Raw genomic sequence first — 20,276 nt, 5'->3', positions numbered from 1 at the left:
TAAAAAATAAAGCAAAAAAAAAAAAAAAGTAAATATAAGACAAAAATTAGAAATGCTGGCAACTAACTGAAAAAAAAAATGTTTAAGTTGAAGTACTAAAATAACAAAAACTGAAATAATAAATAAAGTTAAATAGAAATATTACAAAAATTAAAACTAATAAAAATGACAAAACAACATAAAATGCATAAAAGAACCTAAAATCAAAATGAGAACTGAAAATATACAAATTTTCAAAATATTAATAAATATTATAATAGTATATAAATAAAACTAATATCGGCATACTACTACAATCACTGTTTATAAATATGACAACATCTAATAATGAAATACAATTAGTAATCGCTAATTATTCAATGCATTAATTAATAATCAAATATGAAGTATTCTTTCTTACTTCAATCTGTTTAGTTGTTGTGTGATCAAGAACTCCTGCCATTTTCTGTATAATCTGGAACTTGCTTTCACTAAGCGCTGTAAAGAGATGCTGCAGCTCCGTCTGAAAACAAACAGGAACTGAGATGATGTTACTGTGTTGCATTATTGTACAGAACTGAACGGTGCCTGATTCCCACCTGGAAAGCTGTGAGCTCCCGCATTCGGCTCCTCATGGTGTCACAGCGGCGGTCCAGTGCCGAGTCCAGAGCTCCCAGGCGTCGAGTCAGACAGTCGAGGGTGTCCTTCATCAGGGTCTGCTCTTCCTCAGATAATCCCACAGAGCTGCCTATGAGCCCCTCGCTGTGGCTGATCTGCCTCGTCACCTCCGTCACTTCTTTTCCCAATGTCTGTAATGCAAGGAAGTGTTTGACATTTTAACTTCACTAAAACTTACGATTTATATATACATGTATGCATTATCAGATGCTTTTATTCAAAACAGAAGCATAAGTAATTCATCATAGTGCCAACAATATTCGTAGTATACAATGCCACCTGCTTGATCATTTTATTCAAATGTGCTTTATTTAATTCTACAGCTCTAGCTGTAGTTTTACTTTTCACTATGAGCAGTGTTGCTATTGTGAAGTAAAACTATTAAAAATAATTTTCGGTCATTGAAATAAAATAAAATAAAATAATAGATTAAAAAAACAAACTTAAAAATTAGAAATGTTGCCTTGGCAAGTAAAATGACTAAAACTGAAATAAAATTGAATTAGAGCCATATATAAATATTAAGCATATAACAAAACTGCTAAAACGTAAACTAAAATGAAAAAGAAAACTGAAAATATAAAAATTCAAATACTAATAAATACAGTAATAGTATATCAATAATAATAAAACAACACTGACTATTAGGAAAGCTTAAGTACTTAAGCATTTATATAAACAGATGGGAAGCAGCGGCCCAAAAATTGTCTCTAATTAAAATTACTAATTTAATTATATTATAAATTGTCTAAAAATACAAGAAATTATACTAAAAATTAAAAAAAGGGTCTCTAATTAAAATGACTAATATTATAATAATTAATAATTTTAAGAATTGAAAAATATTTTAAAAAGCAATAATAATTTAAGCCAGTTTTAACAATTCCATGTAATTTTCTGTCCACATGAAATATATCTAAGGAGAAATATAAAAAACAAACAAACATAGAAATAGAAATGCATCTCAGTAGTCTTTCTATGTCAGATACGAGCTGATTCTAAAGCAGGGTGCGAACTACGGGGGAGCTAGGGGGAGCTCACCCCTCCCCGTTATTAAAAAAAAAGAAGAAAAGTGGGCTCCCCCAAAGTCCACGGTATATTTCGAACACTGTTCTAAAGTATTATATTTTCTAGTGTACAAATGTCTCTATTAAGAAAAAAACCCACAGAGCACTGAATGTGGGCAAATAGGATCTGGCTTTCTCCTAGAGGAAGGCTATCTGTCTCATAGGAATCAGTTATTAGCTAGCAAAATTTGCCGCCCAATGTTCAGACCTCGTGGTTGGAGAGCTGCGTCTCAGCGTTCTCCGTCAGCAGCACAGGGCCAGAAAACAGTGTGTTCTCCACATCATCCACCCAAGAGGACGTGGCTGTGACTGCTGAATAAAGCTGCTGCTCCATCAGAATGACCTCTTGCTCTGTGGCCTGCAGAAACGATCGAACATTACATAATGTTTACCAGGACACACACGTCAGTATGCTAAGCTGTCAAATTAAGCAATAAGCAACTCAAGGCTGTACATTTTAGTGATTCTACCATGGTTAAAGGGTGTAAACATTCAAGTGTGTTGTCACAACTGTATCAAAAAGCCAGAAGTGTTTTATAATAATGTGTCTACCTGAGGAGTAATTTCCTTTATTGTCTGACTGAATCCATTGTGCAGAGACATCAGGCTGGACTTGTCCTGGACGTGAGTCTCTCTCTTATAGACCGGAGCTGCAGTCTTCACACAAGCAGTTCTGGAGTAAAACTGTTTGAAAATATACAACTTTTACAAAACACTCCACCAACAGAGGCAGTTTCTGATTATTACAACAGTTATGCAGCTCCAGTTATGCAAGAATATTCCCTGAAGGACAGCCAGGCAGCAAAAAGAATAGTGCTAAAGTTTAAAGGAAAATTATAAATATGAAAAGAGGGAGAAAGAGACTAATAGTAATATGCAACATAAACTGATAAAAAAGAGAGGAAAGACTAATCTGGTTATTTCCAGGAAATGCATGAACTGATCAAATTAGATAAAAGCATCTGCCAAGTGCATTCATGTAAATGTAATATTCAGCATGCAGATTAAGATTTAAAAACGATCAATTTATATAAAAAAAAAATGTAAAAATGATTGTTTTTGTATGCTCATATTAATTCAGAGACTTCATGGAATATCTGAACTTTCAGAAATACATTTGTCACACTTTATGAATTTTAAAGTTATCGGCAAAAAAATCGTAAAGATGATCAAAATGCTCAAATGTATGCATTTTAAGCTAAAAACTTGATGCTAAAAAGAGTTAATGTTACTTGTCATCTACTCTCTTACATTTTAGTTATGTGAACTAGTCATTTTAGTTATGTGAACTAGCAATGAGAGAAACAAAGCTTTTTGAAACTTTGAATCAACTGAATCACTTGCTTCCAAAATGATTAATTGTTTCAACACGCTTGAAAATGCTGGTCAAAATGGTGTAAATGCAACAAAAACTGAGCCTAAACATGCATAAAACACTTTTTACAACCAACTGTAGACGTTTAGTTACAGTACAATCTCTAAAAATATATAGTTCAGTCATGAAACTCTAGATGGCGCATTCTGACGGGGTGTTAACGTAACTAATGATATTCAGAGAGTTAAACGACTTGGCACAAGCTGATTGGTTCATGCTGCATATGCAGCCAATGAGCTTACTGCCTTGCATTTATATGGCTGGCTAGCATTCACTTGAGATTCCTGCAGCGCGCTTTCAGAGTTCTCTGAAACCCTCCACCTTCCCCAGCTCCACCTGTATAGATCTGCTACGGGGTTATTTTATATGCTATTTGTGCAGCAGCAGTATGTCTTCAATACTCACGGCAGCGTATCACCATATGAATTGGCAGTAGCAAGTTCCTGTACTTGCTTGCAGCAGCAGCAATAATCTACAACTACAGCAATAACCAACAGCAGCAGCAATTCAGCAGCAGCGTAGCAGATCTATTCCGCCAAGACCAAATACATTAACATTGTCATATCCATCACCATGCTAAAATGTTCCGAGAGTTGTCATGATTGAAATACAATTAACAAATCATCAAATACAATTTAATATGCAATATCTGTATGAAATGTGTTCTTTTATTCATTTACAGGGCTTGTTTTGTTTGTTTTATGGACATCTTGGTTAACCGGGCAATAATATTCTATTATCTACTATTCTTCCTCGTTATCATACAAATGTGTCATTAAAAATGTTCACAAATGTATAAAACTGATGAGGTAAAAAACATTGACACTGGTTCTTGGGTTCACAGAGGTCGTACCCTAATGACGAACCAATAACATTTAGAAACATTGCTAAAGAGTTAAGACGTAACGAAGCCTCGTTTACTGAAATCACAGAACTTTGTTAGTTCGACACACTCTGAATCACTGGTTCAAAGCAAATGACTCTCAAAGGTTTTCATGAAGCTTTTGAAAAAGCTCATCGTTAATGTGAACACTGTAATGAAGTCACCATACCGGTTGTTTGCTGTCTTGCTCCAGCGTGTTCATAAGGAGCTGTAGTTTAGTGGCCATGTCTTTTTTCAGACTTTCCCATCTCTTTCTCCTCTGTTTCTTCACGGCCTGAATGTCTCCCTCCTGCTCCACATCAGGCGAGAGGATCTCTGTTGCACTGCAGAATATTTGACAGACAGAACTGTGAAGAAGGAGAAAGTCAGAGATGTAAATGTTTGAGGTAAAAATGATATTCCAGTAAGATGTGAGAGAAATGTTACCCGGCTCTGACGGGTGATGCCTGCTGGGTGAGGATTTCCTCTCCACGACTCGCTACAGATTTCAACAGCTTCTTCTGCTCTGCAAGTTGCTCTTCAAGCTCCTGAATGAACAATATTATCATTCCTCATTTAGCAGATGCTTTCTTATTGAATGCAACTCACAGTAGACTCACTACAGGTTCAGTCCAACTAGAGGACACAATGGTGATAGTTCTAGATCTGTTGTTTTGTCATTTAAATCCCAAAAACCTTCTCTTTGTAAAATGTGATCTACCTTCTGTTTCTGGAGGGTGTCCTGGTGCTGTAGGCTGCGTGTGGAGCGGGCCTGGGCCAGCCAGTCCTGCATGTTTGGACTCTGGGAGAGACTGGAATCTGATTCACTGGAGTCTGATGGCTCCTTAAGGGAATCCTGCAGGAGAGGGAAAATGCAAATATGAGTACTAACAGTGGATTAATAGTCACGGATATCGAAACCACATCAATCATGATCATAAAATCAAATGATCATCCTATCATGAATCAAATCATCAGTCATCATTCTGCAATATTCTTTTATATAATAGCAGGAAAAAAGGAAGCCATGCAGGAGATTGTCATATTCCGACCGAACCCAGTGCTGCTGAATTATTCTGCACATAGAGTGACAAACAAAAAATCTGAGATATATTATTATTACATTTCCTCTTTGAGGGCCTTTCAGTTCTTCCCAAATTAAAGTCGCCTGCAGGACATAAAAGACAAACCATTTAAAGACTCTCACAAAAACATGTCTTGGTCATATTTTATTTTATTATAGAATATCTATTTTATTTTAATAAAACCTATTTTATATCATGTTTTTTTAAAATATTTTATTATAATAACATTATTAAAATTAGATTAATATTATAAAAATAAAATTTTCTTAAAAATAATATATTATACACACAATATAAATGATATTTTGTTTAAATAAATGCCATTTTTGTAATAATCAGTTTGTTTGCATTGAAATATTATTTTTAATTACATTTCAAAATCCTGAATTAACTTTACATATGAAAAACTGTATATGAGTTTGTTTGTTTTTTTAACTCTACAAAAATACAGTTTTTTAAATATTTCCTATTTTTAAATTATGATTTTATTGTCATTTGGTTTTATTGAGTTTTTTATTTGTTTTTATTGCTTTCATGCTTAATTTCCATAAATATTTTTATTCTCACCTGTGAACCATGTTAAGATGCATTTTATTAAAAAGAGTCTACATAAATAAAGTTTATTATTATTATTATGTACCATGATAGTACTATGTTTTTTTTGGGCATTGTAATAAATTTTTTTTCTTGGAGCACCATCTAATGTAATTATATGATATATGGTATATGCAAAAGTTAATTATTCAGTATCAAATAAGTATAATAGTACTAACACACTATTACCATACCATGGTACCACCTCCACTGGTACCACCGCAAATTATATTTTTAAAGATCCAAATGAACCTCTAGGACATAGAGATGAAAAAGTCTAAGCTTCCAGCCTTGATTCAGAATTGAAGTCCCACCTGAATGTTGATCTGCTTGTCCTGCAGCATCCTCTGCAGCTCTAGCAGGCTGCCTTTCAGTGTACGCAACTTCCTGGCCAGCTGCTCCGCGTCCTCCCTGCTCTCCGGCTGGCCCTCCAGCAGAAGATTCTCGCTGTGTCTGGAGAGCTCGGAGAGAGCCAGCACCTTCTCCTCGATCTCCAGCAGCATGTTCTGCAGGAGCAACAGAAGCGAGGCCAGCTCAAACATGGTTCTTCCGCTCTCATCCCAGGCCCTTACTGACACCTACAGCGCCATACATTATCCATAATCCCTCACGTGCCATGCTCCCAGTAAACATGCATTCTTTAGGATAACGGGAATGTATAAAAATACTTTAAATTATTTCCAAAATTCACTTGGAAAATGTTAAGACTACGCATAAGCTTGTAATAAAAATTCAAGGTGTTTCACAGTGGGACATATGCCAGTTTGTAACCTTCCCATGAAGGCAAAAGTAGCCCCGCCCTTTCCCCACTAATGCTGCAGCCAGCCTCATGAATATGTAATAAGGGGCGGGACAGATTTCCAGTGAGCACCAATACTTTCACAGGAATCCTCTAATACCCTTAAAGCCATTATAACTGTAAATGGTGTTACGCTGAGACATTTACATAATCTGATTACAGCTCGTGCCACAGACGCTTAAGAATCAATCCATCTGAACGCTCAGAGGCCTTCTAATAATACTGCTGCTTACGGATAAAAAAGTTTCCTGTTCCTGAATCCAGTGGAATTAAGCAAAACTCATTCATTTCAAAAAACAAAGCAGGCATAAATTTCAGGAGTTAACACAAAATAATAAATGTTCTTTTGTACTTCAATCTGTAAATAATTCATATAGTGCACATTTTGTGATCTGCTGTAGGGGGCGCTCTAACCTGACAGTCTATGAGTTGCTCTTCCACGTCTGAGCCTTGAGAGCAGGAAGTGATGTTACCGCGAGTGCTCTGTAGCCACTGGTCCAGCTGGTCTGCCTGGTTCAGGTAGCGCTGCAAAGCCTGAGCCTGTTGCTGCTTTTCCACACGTTCACTCTGTCGCTCCTACACACATCAGCATATATATATATATATATATATATACCAGTTATCTTTAAAGAACAGAAGCCTTTATCAGGCTATAAAATGAGTGAAAACGTCAGTACACCATAACTTTACGAAGAAACTGAGATCAAAAAAGATTTCCAAAAATTAAAGAAAAAAAAAATATATATATTTTTTAAGAAATGAATGCTGTTATTCAGCAAGGATGCACCAAATTGATCAAAAGTGACAGTGAAGACATTCATAATGTTGTTTCTTTGAACTTTCTACTCATCAAATAATCTTGAATATCAGCACAAATGTTTTCAAAATTGAAAAAGTTTTTTGAGCATCATATTAGCATATTAAAATTATTTCTGAAGGATCATGTGACACTGAAGACTGGAGTGATGATGCTGAAAATTCAGCTTTGCATCACAAGAATAAATTACATTTTACATTATATTCAGATAGAAAACAGTTCTTTTAAATTGTAATAATATTTTACAATATTGTAAAATCGTGGTTATCGTGGTTGACTCTTAACTTTTATAAAGAATATCTCTTTGGATTTGAGACTTTAGTTTTTGCAACTTTACAGATCTTCTTTATGCACCAAGAGCTTGTAACACTCCAAAGAGAAAGGAAAAATTGAAATTGCATCATATGACCCCTTTAAAGGTATTTTTTTTCATTATTATTTACAATATTATTTATTTTTTAACAATACTAACTTTTTTAATAGGCACCTGGTTTGCATTTCAAAACTACACTTGAAGTCGCACCTTTCCAAAGCCGAAAATAAAGTTTTACTTTATTTTTTCACAACATGTTTTCAAAATACTGAGCAATAATTATGTATGAAGGGTGTTCTAAAAATAAATTAGACATATTATTTAATTATTATTCTAGGCATACCTCAAGAAGTCGGCGTTTTCCAGAAGCCTTCATGTGGATGGTGGCCATCCTCTCGGACAGCACAGTGAGTGTGGACTGCATGGCCAGCTGATCCGCAGAGTCCGAGTCCACCGCATCAGAGATCAGCTCTTCTGTGAAGCTGGACTCAAGCTCATCTATATCATTCTGCAGTTTGACAATTTCCTCCGTCTGATTCTGGAGGAATACGGAAGTATGACGTTTTTGTTGTGCATCAATATTCTTATAAATCTCTTACAGTCTACAGCTGGAGCTAGAGTTTAGTATTTCAATCTTCTCACCTGGTGTAGGACCATTTGTCTGTCAGGACTGAGATCGTGCATAGGAGGCTCGTTTAATCTGGCCTCGATGTACTCCATCTTAGTCGAGATGGTCTGTAGAGAGCCCTGATAGCGCTGCTGCTTCTCCAGAGCCTCGTAGAGAGTCTTCTGCTTTTCACTTATCTGTAAAACACAGAGATAAACTTAAAGACCAGATTTTAAATCCTGGTGCATCTGACTGTTGAACAGAAAAGTCATACGTACCACATTTTTCAGGGTCTCCCACGAGCGCTGAAGATCATCTAAGCTCGCTACAGACTCCAGCGCGGGATTGTACAGCTCCTGGATGGGCCCTCTGGTGAGAGTGGCCCTTCCCATGGACATCTGTATTTAGGACAGTCCAAAAAGATGATGATAAATAAGAGAGAACAAATACATCATGTTAATGTACTACAAAGTCATTGCACTGCTGTCTGTCACAGACTTAACATATACTGATTCAGGTTCACATTGAGCGTACTATATGTTCAGAATGACAGACTACACCTACCAGGAGTGCAGCAGTGTTATTTTAGTATCACTGAGATACTCTTATTAGTTTTTATTAATAATTCTGAGTTTGTATTATACAGTTTTTTTTGTTTTAGTCATTTTTAGTCTTTTTATGTCTACATAGAAACTATATAGACATAAGATATGTCTATATAGTTTTTATTATTTTTTATTTCAGTTTTTGTTTTATTTATTTTAGCACATTAGGTTAAATTAAATTGAAATAAGAAATGCTACCTTGGCAACTAACTGGAAAAAAAACTGTTTAAAAACAGTTAATGTTTATTTTATTTCAAGTAACAATTTTTAAAAATGGTTTTAGTTTTACTTAACTATAATAACCCTGGAATGCAGTATGAATATTGTGCACAGTATGTGAATTTTCTGCATATATGAAATCATTTCCCACTACATTTACCAAAAGGCACATTATACAACCAGAACACACTGCTACTAAAACTGAAATAAAAATAATGAAAACTCTATAGAAATATTTAAAATGATGCAATTTGATTCTGTTTTTGGATATGTAATTATGTGGTGGACAAAGATAAGAAATTTTTTACACAACAAATGACGATGTAGTGCATTGCTATTCAAAACATTATTGCATTACAATTTTCACAACTAGTATGCAGTATACAGTATAAACTACGTATAAGATAGTATGTTAGGTTTCTGTTCCAAACCTTTTTTTTTTTTTTTGAATAAAATTAAGGTGAAACTTGGGAATTGCAAAAAGGCAGTACATGTCTGCTAGAAATCAGATCAAGCACCAAAAGTTTTTTTTTCTTCTGTTAATACCTTGCTAATGGCTGCTTCTGTGTTAGTGATAGGAGAGGGAGATCGACAGAAAGCAGGAGAGCAGATCTCACTGCTGGTGCCCTCCTCGCCAGACTCCTCTGTCACAGGAGACAGGAAAGACTGACAGCGACCAGCCGACATCTGACAGCATCACAAGAGAGAGTCACAGAGCAGAAGATATTAGTCAATCAGTTCACAGAGCTGTAAAGTTAATTGATTATGACATGCAAAGATCACAGAGAGAAAAGTAAAAAAGGCAATTCAGGTAAGAGTCAGTTTTTAATCAACACTGCAAGTCGACTTCTTATTCTGTATCATTCACTTAATTAGTATTTTTGTTTTGATTTCATGAATCAATAATTTAAATATTTAAAACTAAATTTGGATTAACCTGAAAACCCTTTTCAAGGGTAACAATCCTAATATCTTACGTCATTTGCTTGTTGAGAAAATTTATCTTGATTTAAGGATGATCATCTATTTTTAATACAAGACAAAAATTTAGATTAGCCAATTAAAAACATGATTACAAATCATGTTTTGTAGTGCACACGGTTACTTAGAATTTATGAACAAAGAGCAATTGCTTTTTTAACATTTAACACTCCAGTCTGTTTCCTTTCCCCACAATTACAATGTCATGCCTGCGTTCAGGGTAATGATACATACGGAGACTTGTGATTGGGTCTTTCTTTTAATAGCATCACCGTCCAGTTCCTCCAGACTCTCGGTTAAACCCTCTGCATCACTCACTGACAGGAGCGTGGTGGCGTGTTTAGCTTTTACCGTCAGCATCTTACACTTGGAGTTCAGGGATGCAATTTGCTCCTGGTAGCCCTTGATTTTCTGGGCCAGTTCCTGTTTAGATAAAAATAAACAGAATACAGAAGATGTTATTTAGTTGCCCTTTAGGTTAATGCAAGAAACAGGAAAGATCAGTCTGACTAAACACAAACAGTAGATGTTAAAACACAAAAACAAGATTAGCAGACAGTGTGGCATCTCTGATCTAAATATCCATCTCACTTCATCAAAGTTGGAATTTTTTACCTAAAACTCTTTAAATAAATATTTCATTTGTTTTTAATTATTTTATTAACATTTTTAAAATGTTAAAAAATAAATGAAAATAACTTAAATAAAGCTGAACTAAAATAACATATACATATAAAATATAATATCAATAAATTAAAAGCTATATAGAAATATGAAAAATAAATTAAAAATGACAAAAACATATTACGGAGCCTGTCCTGAGCCATGACATGCAAGAAAAAATAAATAAATCGTGCGCACGATTTACTAATTCGTTCCATCGATGTACTAAAACGTACACACGATTACTATTTCTTTCCCTCGATTTGCTAATTAGTTCCCTCAATTTGCTAAGTCGTTCCCTCGATTTGCTAATTCGTTCCATCGATTTGCTAATTCGTTACCTCGATTTGCTATTTCGCTCCATCGATTTGCTAAATCATTCCCTCAATTTGCTAATTCATTCCCTCGATTTGCTAATTCGTTCCATCGATTTGCTAATTCGTTACCTCGAGTTGCTATTTCGCTCCATCGATTTGCTAAATCATTCCCTCAATTTGCTAATTCATTCCCTCGATTTGCTAATTCGTTCCATCGATTTGCTAATTCGTTACCTCGATTTGCTATTTCACTCCATCGATTTGCTAAATCATTCCCTCAATTTGCTAATTCATTCCCTCGATTTGCTAATTCGTTCCATCGATTTGCTAATTAGTTACCTCGATTTGCGAATTCGTTCCATCGATTTGCTAAATCATTCCCTCAATTTGCTAATTCGTTCCCTCGATTTGCTATTTCGTTCCCTCGATTTGTTAATTCGTTCCCTCTATTTGCTAATTCGTTCCCTCGATTTGCTGATTCGTTCCCTCGATTTGCTAATTTGTTCCCTCGATTTGCTAATTCATTCCCTCGATTTGCTAATTCGTTCCATCGATTTGCTAAATCATTCCCTCGATTTGGTAATTCATTCCCTCGATTTGCTAACTCGTTCCCTTGATTTGCTAAGTCGTTCCCTCGATTTGCTAATTCGTTCCCTCGATTTGCTAATTCGTTCCCTCAATTTGCTAATTCATTCCATCGATTTGCTAAATCATTCCCTCAATTTGCTAAATCGTGCGCACAATTTACTAATTGCTTTTTCTCTATTTATAAATCGTGTGCACGATTTAGCAAATCAAGGGAACGAATTAGTAAATCGTGTGCACAATTTATAAATCGAGGGAACGAAATAGTAAATTGTGCACACGATTTAGCCTATTATTTTTTTCCTGCATGCCATGTAGGCTCCATAGCATATAACAAAATTATTTTAAAATTAAATTTAAAATAAAAACTTTTAAATTAAAATGAAAACTGAAAAATATGAATAAGTACTATAATAGTAAATAAAAAATAAAAAATAACACTGCACCTCATGATGGTTAATTTGTGCCTGCAGCTCTTGGATATTGCTGGTGTTCACAGGTTGGTCCTGAATGACCCGGTGAGCATCTTCAATCATGGCCTGCAGGTTTCTGACTTCCTGTTCATACTGGTCATATTGCACCACTGCCTCCTAAACAGACATCACACAAATACATAAATTTTTAATATTTAATATCATTACTTAAATTAGATTAATAATAATTACTACACCCCTTAACCAACCCCTTTCAGATATCTTTGACATATTTAAATACAAATTGAGACATTATATAGTTCCTTTACAAAGGTGTTTCATCATGTAGACCCCACGAAAATGTTCATTATCATTATTTACTTCCTCTAAATACATCTCTAATTTATAATCCTTTCTGACAGATCATAAAACAAACACAGCATTTGTGCCTAATAAGCTATAAGCTCTCAACACATGATCCATGAAAATTCAGGCGTGTTTGGTGGCTGGTAAGCAGGTGTTTTTATTCCCATCTGGTGCCACAACTGCTCTCCCTACCTGCAGGATGTTGCATTGCTGGATGGCAGTGTGCTGGAGTTGACTGGCCTCTTGCTGCAGATTCAGAGCAGTGCGGCAGATGGACAGACTGGTCACCACTTCTTCAGGGACTCTTAAAGTGCTCTGACACTCCTGTACGGCCTCTACCTGCTGCTTGAAGCTCTCCATGTCCGCCAGCAAACGCTGAAAAAAATATGCATTTTTTAAAATGGTGTTCTATTATATGAACAAAACTGCTTCCCTTCCAAACTAAAATATGTATGTAGCAAAAACACTCAATAATTAATCAGAAGAACCTTTCTGTTACCAGTCCAGATATTTAACCAGTTACACTACAGCCAAAGACTTATTTACCTAGAAGAGTATACTTCAAATTATGTTTACTTTATGCATACTTGAAAGGAAAAGTTCACCCAAAAATGAAACTTTGCTGAAAATGTTCTTATGCTCAGGCCATCCAAAAGTGTAGCATTACATCACTTGCTCACCAATGGATCCTCTGCAGTGAATGGGTGCCGTCAGAATGAGAGTCTAAACAGCTGATAAAAACATCACAATAATCCACACAACTCGAGTCCATCAATTAAAGTCTGACTGCAGAAGATCCTTTGATGAGCAAGTGATGTAATGCTAAATTTCCCCAAACCTGTTTCCAATGAAGAAGCAAACTCATCTACATCTTGGATGACCTGAAGGGGAGTACACTTTTGGGTGAACTATTCCTTAAAGTTTCCTGGTTTCTAACATCTAGTCAATTATGTTACGCTTGGAATAATGGGTATTATATATAACTTTTTAGAGGGTGTCTTAAAGAGGAAAATAAATGCTTCTTGAGGATCAAGACAGATAAATGCACCTGTCTTTGAGTCAGTTGTTCTTTCAGACTCAGTCGGGCCAGTTCAGGAGATGTGAGAGTGGCTTGAACCTGCTCCAGTGACACATGCAGGGCCTTCACTTCACTCTCAAACCTCTCCATATCCTGAAACAAAATACAAATGCAGTCACGCTGAGCTAGAGAAAAAGTCTTCAGTGTAGTTACCAGTTTGTTGGTTAGTTTATCATTTTTATTGCCATGTCAGCATCTAAGGCTATCTTCATGGCAAAAATGGACTTAGAATAGCGTAGTTAACAGAATAAAACATAAAAAAATATTTCATACCTTTGCTGCGTCTTGTAGACTATGCAGTCGTGATCTAATGCTCAGCTCCAGCTCCTCAGTGTGGCGGCTCAGTTCTGACACCTGCTGTCCCATTGCCTCTACCTGCAGCATCTCAGACAGTATTTCCACCTTCTCATGCATGGCCTCCAGGTCACCATGGAGCTCACGCGACTCACGCAGAACAGACTGCAAGGTCAAAAACACAGGTAGGTTATTTCACATAAATAAATATATAGTTCAGTCATGAAACTCTAGATGGCGCAGGCTGACGGGTTGTTAATGTAACTGATGATATTCAGAGAGTTAAAACGACTTGGCACAGGCTGATTGGTTCATGCTGCATATGCAGCCAATGATACATATTGATACATGTTCACCTGATACATCCTGATCTGCTCTTGCAAGTGTGAGGAGGAGTTCCAGATGATGTTGGCCTTCACCAGGCTCCTGGCTCTGTCTGTCCACTTCACTATGAACTCAAACATCTCATTGTACTCATCTAGATGTGCATCAGCCTTGAGCGAAAAAGACACACCACATCACATGCAATACATGAAAAGCTCTAATCAAAAGGTCAAACCAAGCAAATAGCCTGAAGGAAATAGGCTGAGATTGTATCTTTTTTTCTATTAGCTGAATGTTTATTTTCTCTATTTAAACATACTATAATATATCTTCTTACCTTCTTCAGCCATATTGTATTATATTCAGCCAGTCGAAGAGTGTGATGATGGATCTCTCGTAATTTGGCAATTGCATCAGCCAGCTGTCTGGCTATCAGAGGGTTACGGCGACCAAAGTCCTGCACTGCTGCTTCCAGCTCAGCGAGATTTCGTCCACAGCCGTCAAGTTCATCACAGAGACGCTAGGAATATAGTCAAAGTACTTTATGCTCATTCAAAAAAGGGAAATTTGTTTATAAAAAAAATACAAATATTATCAATTTTACTATTATTGGGATGCAACACATACTCTGGCCTCATCTTTGGCCTGATCAATATCAGTGGCCTTTTCCTTTAGAGAGGTTGAGACAGCCTTCAATTTTTCGGACACGTCATGAATTCTGGAGTTGAACTCCTCTTTGATAACTCTGGTCTTCTGGATGTCTCTCTCCTTGGCTTGAACCTAAAGATATGATTCGTGTTTTATATCTTGCATAAGGCTTTATTAAATATGCTAATGTTGTTGAAAATATGTCTCCTACGAATTAATGAGAAACTGCGTATTAATCCAAAATGAAGAAATGAAAAGGGTAATTATGTACCTGGTCCTCAATGGATCCCAGTGCCAGGGACACTTCAGCCAGTTGCATTGAGATCTCAGATGGTAAAATAGTGTACAGGTCCAGGTATTTACTTTGCTGCTGTTCTGCGAGCTTATTCACATTCTGGCGATGAGTGATCAGCTCTCCATGCATCACCTTCATAATGATACAATATAATTAAGACAATCAAAATTATACAAACGTTCTATTTATATGATGCTATTATAGTATGTACATTGTGCACAATATGCAAATCTTCTATATGTATGCAATGCCAGGATGATACACTATATTTGCTAAATGTGTAGTATACAAGTGTGACGAGAGGGGCGGGGCCGAGAGCCGTGGGAACGGAGCGAGGCCGGTGGAGGAAATGCTAATGCGCAACACCTGCGCCACTCACCGGTCTCGAGTCCCACGGAGGAGCTCCGGAAGGATAAAAGGAGGAGTGACGGCAGTGTTAGAGGAGATTTTATTTTGTGTTTTGTGTGCGGCAGTCGTCCGCGAGGGGCTGCCGCTTTACTTTCATTTTGTGTTTGTTTATTTAATTAAAATCTTAAATGTTCGCCGGTTCCTGCTTCCTTCTTCCCGAACTACGAACATTGTTACATTGGTGCCGAAACCCGGGAGGAAGGAGGGACACGCTGCCAGAGATCCCTCGCCGCTGTGGTGAATCCGCGGTGCCATCGAGCAATAGCGGAGCAGTCTGCCGCCATGGAGGCTTGAGGCGGTGGGCTGGAGTGAGTTGCCGGGGGGGCGGACGAACTCGCTGCCGGCCGCCTGGGCTGTGGAGGGACGGCTGCCTTCCGTGAGGGAGCGGAGAAATGTTCGCCGGTTCCCGCCTCCTTCTTCCCAAACTACGAACGTTGTTACAACAAGAAATACTGCACTAGGCAGAAATACTGCATGCCATGTGTTCAACTTCATTTCAACTCACCTAACTTACATGCAATATAATGACAACAGTGTAGCATACTGAAGTTTTAACAAATATTGTTGGCTACAGAATTCACATATTCTTTTCACCTCCAGTTCTTGTGTCAGAATGTCCAGATCAGACGTGGGGTTCAGCAAAAGCTCCCTGGAGTCCTGGATCCAGCTCTTGACAAGACTCAGCCCTCTCTCCACACCTTCCCTGTCCGACAGTTCCTGCTGAACCCGAGTCTTTCCTGTCCTGGCCTTCTGCAGAAGACTACAAGAGACACAGCATAAACAGATTAGCATTCAGTCAATATTTGGTATGAGGCATTACAGTCCGATTAGACCAATACGGGAAGCAAAACTACACTGACATTAAACTGGTTAGTATTCAGTCTTTACTATTTGCACTAGCTGCAAATACATTGAGTTACTGTATTGTTTGGTGGATTTCATTATTATTGGTTTGTATTGAATTGGAGAAAGGTTATATACCTTTCAAGCTGATCTTGCACAGCTTTGATCTCCTTCAGACTTGGCAGTTGCTCATGATCAGGCGTTGGCACAGACACCTCCACACCATGTAGCAGGCTGAGGGCGTACTGTCGTAAGAGGGTTAGAGAAGACAGCTCCCTCTCCAGGTCCTGACCAACCAGCTCGTACTGGTCCAGATGTGACTGCAGTGTGGCTTTGGAGGCTTTCTCAGCAGTACAATCAGGAACACGGCCCTTCAGTTCTTCTGTTACAGCTCTTACCTTCATCATCTGAGCAACATAAGTTGTTTGAAAAAAGATATCAGTCTTTGTAATATTTACCTGTTCGCCCAAACTCTTATAATGTACCATTAAATTTTATATATAATCAATATACCATTTCAAACCATTTAAAAGTTATAGCATTGCATTTCCTTAATTTGAGTAGGGGCAGAACATCATAATAACATTAAACGAGGACTCCCGGAATATTTGGCCGCAAGTATCGACAGTGAAACGGTACCTTTTCTCTGAAAGTTCTCCATTCGTGGGCTGTATCCTCCAGCACCCTTTCTTGGCCTCGTGCTACACTGCGCAACCTGGTCCAGCGCTGCCACACCGTGGTCATGGATCGACTTATGGTGGCTTTACTGGCATCACTTCCAACCAGCTCTAACTGGGAGGCTTGCTCTTCCAGACCAGTCAGCTTTTCTTGGAAACTGTTTACCATGGATACCAACGACTGAAGGCCAAAGATGAAGACATTTTGATCAGTTTATCATCATGTAGACAGTTGAATAAGTTTATCTACTCAAGAAAGAGAGTCAATTCTGCACACTTGGCTTACCTTATGACTACGGAGTTTCTCTTCAGCTTCCTGGCTTGTTGCAGCCTTGGCTGTGGAAAACTCTGTTAGCTTCTTCTCTGCCTCATTCATCAGCTCAATGACTGTCTGTCTGGCCTCCTGATATGAATTCCACTGGGTAACACAGCTGAAAAAGGTCACATTATTACTGTGATTATAATTCAGACCTACATCCAACTACAACATTGGTCTTTATTAGCATAAAACTTGGGTAAATTTACCCTTAATAGATCTAAGCTAGAGCTCAAATGTTCTGGAAAATTGTGTTCTGTACTAAACTGTACCTGTTTAAGATGTCTTGGTGGCACTGAAGCTGGTCTCTGACCTCCACACCTCTCTGCTGTGCAGACTCCACACTAAGTCGAAGCTGATCCTTGGCTGTAGGGTTGACCAGGTTTTCAAGTTGAGGTGACAATGAATCCAGCTCCTCAAGAACACCTAGGAACTCCTGTTCAGTGGCCATGATGTCTTCCTGTTGCCTCAGACACTCCTCGTAGTTCTCCACGTCCACCCCAAGGCTGGCCTGCTGCAAGAAGCCCACAGCGTCCTCCAGCCACTCACAAGCTGTTTGCATTCTGGAGTGATACTTCTGGCACAAGGCGAGAGCTTGCTCTAGCGTTATCTACAGGAGAAACAATTGGATTCGTTAGTGAGTTAGCTAAGGGGAACCATTGGTTAACTAAGTCTTGCTGGCTTGGGTAGTTAAGAAGCTTGTTAGGCTCAATGCATCCCATGTTGGGGGGTTATGTTGAAAATTTATGCAGGATTTTGTGCTTTAACTAGTAGTCTTGGTTCTATTGATAGTTTGGATTAGAACTTGCCTGTTTGGAGCTGAGGGCACGTTGAACATCAGCCTCCAGCTTGGCCATTTCTTGTAGACTTGAGTCCACATGAGGGGGGACGAGCTCATTGGCACTGGTGTACTTCTGCTTCTCTCTGGTGCTTAGAGCCGCCACTATCCTAAGCCTCGACTGAACTTCCTCTTGCATAATCTGTTGCTTTCGGATTTCCTCCTGGACCTTCTCAACCTTGACGTCTACCACCACCTCAGAGCCAAGTTCATCTTTGATTTGCTGGAGCCAAGTTAAGGTCCGATTGACTTCTGTCTCAAAGTCTTTACTCTGCACAAACCTGTTCTCACACTCCACAATTAGTTCCCCAACAGCTGACTGTAAGGACTGAAGCTCTTCTTCCCAAGAGGTTCCTCGCTGCTTTGAAGCCTCATGTGTGGCGGAATCCATGTGGAGTGCCAGGTTATCCATCTGCTCCATGAGTCGAGTGAGGTGAGAGCTGGCACCATGAAGACTAGCGGCCAGAGCATGATAGTTTTGTAATCTCTCCTCAGCTGACTGCGTCTCTGCATTGACTTTCACCAGTTGCTCTTTGGTGGCCTTCAGCTCTGAATCAACCTGCATAGCCATGGCTTGATGGTCCTCGAAAGATTCCAGAGTGTCATCAAGATGTTCTACCCTCTGCTCAATCAATCTTTTGAGACCGTTGTAAAGGCTAACCAGTTGGGTAATTTCTTCAGGTCTCCAAGGTTGACCGGTGCTACGAAATCCCTCTTTCTTCTGGTTAAGCTCACTGACGGCTTGTCCAAGATTGGTCAGCTCCTCCAGGAGGCCTTTATAATCAGCCTGAAGACTGACAACCTCCTCAGTCTTAAGGCCGACAGACTGCGTCCCCAAGTTGTGGAATTGTTCCTCAAGTTCTTTAAGCGCTTTGTGGGTCACATCAATAAAGGAGGCATATTCCTGTCTGGCAAGAATGGCTTGTTGTATTTTCTCTTGTTTCTCCTTGGCTAGTCCCAAAATATTATTGTACTGTTGTGGAAGAGCAATCAATTTGCATATGCTTAGATGGTCGAAAAGGAAACTCTGAGCTAGTTCAGGAGGAGGACTCATCTTCATGGCTTCGGATAAGGCAGGCTTCTGTTCCTCAGCCCATTCGCGAGCTTCCCTCAAACGGGCCTCAACTTGGCCCATGTCTTCAAGGGTCACAATGGAGTCTTGGATCTTCCTCTCTATGAGACTCTCCAGATGGGCCCATCGCTGCTCAAAGTGGCCAATCTGCTCCTTCACCAACTCTTTATCATCCAGGTTTAAGTGGTACATTACTTTTTGCTTCTGCTCTTTGAGGTCCTCAAGTGTGCTTTTCTTTTCTTTAAGAACAACCGAGAGCTTCCGAAGAGCCTCCAAATGATCAGATGAACTCTCAGCATCAGTTCTACAAGATCATAAAATAATAATGTAACTCCCAGAAGTCTCAAATTACACTTCCGTTGTAGCACTAATTAAAAGTGACATATGAATACATTTACACTAAATCCTGAATAACAGTTTTACCTGGCCAGGTTGTCCCATTCCTTGGACACCTGTTCAAAGAGGGCTTCCATGGCACTGATGCAGTCATGATACTCTTTAGTCCTCTGCAGATCTTCCTCTCTCTGAGCCTGCAGATTGTTGGCCTCATGGCACAGCTCCAGCCATGCATGGCTCAGTCGTCCAATCTCTGTATGCTCAGGAGACTCCTGCCCTTCTGTCAGCTTACTCACAAGCTCTGTCATTGTAGTCAGAGTGCTTTGTCTGTTTTGAAGCTGCTGGCCAAATTCCTACAGGCAACATGAGCACAGAGAATAAGCCAAGTGTATAAAAATAGACAACATGAGAAATGAAAAAAAAAAACACTCTTTTATGTTATAAATAAATCACCCTGGTCCTAATGTGAACAATTCATCAGCGCACGCTATTCTAAAAATAAAAATGTCTGTTTTCATAATCTATCATCAAAATGAAATAATGTAATAACTATCTCCACAATGGAAACATTTAGCTTTTTCCCCCTTCCTGCTGACGTAATCAATGCCAGGGCATGTGAAAAATAATATAAACCAATAAAATCATAGCCTACTTTACATAATTCAATAAAAAAACTAAATCCAACCCTACATTATTTCCAAATGAATATAATGTTTGACTCAAAGTACATCAAATTATAGAAGTTAAAAGTATGTAAATGTCATTCTAAGTTGTAAAAAAAAAAAAAAAAAAAAAAAAAAAAAAAAATATATAAATATATAA

The 20,276-nt window shown here is 38.2% G+C and overlaps 1 protein-coding gene across 1 annotated transcript in view; it reads right to left on the bottom strand.

The window, feature by feature from the left end:
- Positions 1-20,276, bottom strand: part of LOC107653911 (nesprin-1-like) — a 120,523-nt gene that overhangs the window by 24,979 nt on the left and 75,268 nt on the right. The window contains exons 79-107 of the mRNA XM_016440777.1: positions 19,542-19,807; positions 18,018-19,422; positions 17,481-17,818; positions 17,179-17,323; positions 16,855-17,073; positions 16,354-16,622; positions 15,967-16,132; positions 14,941-15,096; positions 14,649-14,801; positions 14,359-14,541; positions 14,054-14,191; positions 13,677-13,862; positions 13,374-13,496; positions 12,518-12,700; positions 11,993-12,136; positions 10,216-10,404; positions 9,547-9,687; positions 8,455-8,574; positions 8,212-8,373; positions 7,913-8,107; positions 6,854-7,015; positions 5,955-6,146; positions 4,683-4,817; positions 4,409-4,509; positions 4,152-4,305; positions 2,277-2,408; positions 1,933-2,082; positions 579-788; positions 401-502 (exon numbers count right to left, since the gene is read on the bottom strand). Coding sequence (XP_016296263.1) covers positions 401-502; positions 579-788; positions 1,933-2,082; positions 2,277-2,408; positions 4,152-4,305; positions 4,409-4,509; positions 4,683-4,817; positions 5,955-6,146; positions 6,854-7,015; positions 7,913-8,107; positions 8,212-8,373; positions 8,455-8,574; positions 9,547-9,687; positions 10,216-10,404; positions 11,993-12,136; positions 12,518-12,700; positions 13,374-13,496; positions 13,677-13,862; positions 14,054-14,191; positions 14,359-14,541; positions 14,649-14,801; positions 14,941-15,096; positions 15,967-16,132; positions 16,354-16,622; positions 16,855-17,073; positions 17,179-17,323; positions 17,481-17,818; positions 18,018-19,422; positions 19,542-19,807 — 6,219 coding nt within the window. The remainder of the gene's footprint in view (positions 1-400; positions 503-578; positions 789-1,932; positions 2,083-2,276; positions 2,409-4,151; positions 4,306-4,408; positions 4,510-4,682; positions 4,818-5,954; positions 6,147-6,853; positions 7,016-7,912; positions 8,108-8,211; positions 8,374-8,454; positions 8,575-9,546; positions 9,688-10,215; positions 10,405-11,992; positions 12,137-12,517; positions 12,701-13,373; positions 13,497-13,676; positions 13,863-14,053; positions 14,192-14,358; positions 14,542-14,648; positions 14,802-14,940; positions 15,097-15,966; positions 16,133-16,353; positions 16,623-16,854; positions 17,074-17,178; positions 17,324-17,480; positions 17,819-18,017; positions 19,423-19,541; positions 19,808-20,276) is intronic.

Source organism: Sinocyclocheilus anshuiensis, unplaced genomic scaffold (assembly GCF_001515605.1).
Source record: "Sinocyclocheilus anshuiensis isolate Anshui unplaced genomic scaffold, SAMN03320099.WGS_v1.1 scaffold1561, whole genome shotgun sequence".
Taxonomy (NCBI): domain Eukaryota; kingdom Metazoa; phylum Chordata; class Actinopteri; order Cypriniformes; family Cyprinidae; genus Sinocyclocheilus; species Sinocyclocheilus anshuiensis.
Note: the sequence above shows the minus strand (reverse complement) of the source record. Positions and strands in the feature narration are given on the sequence as shown.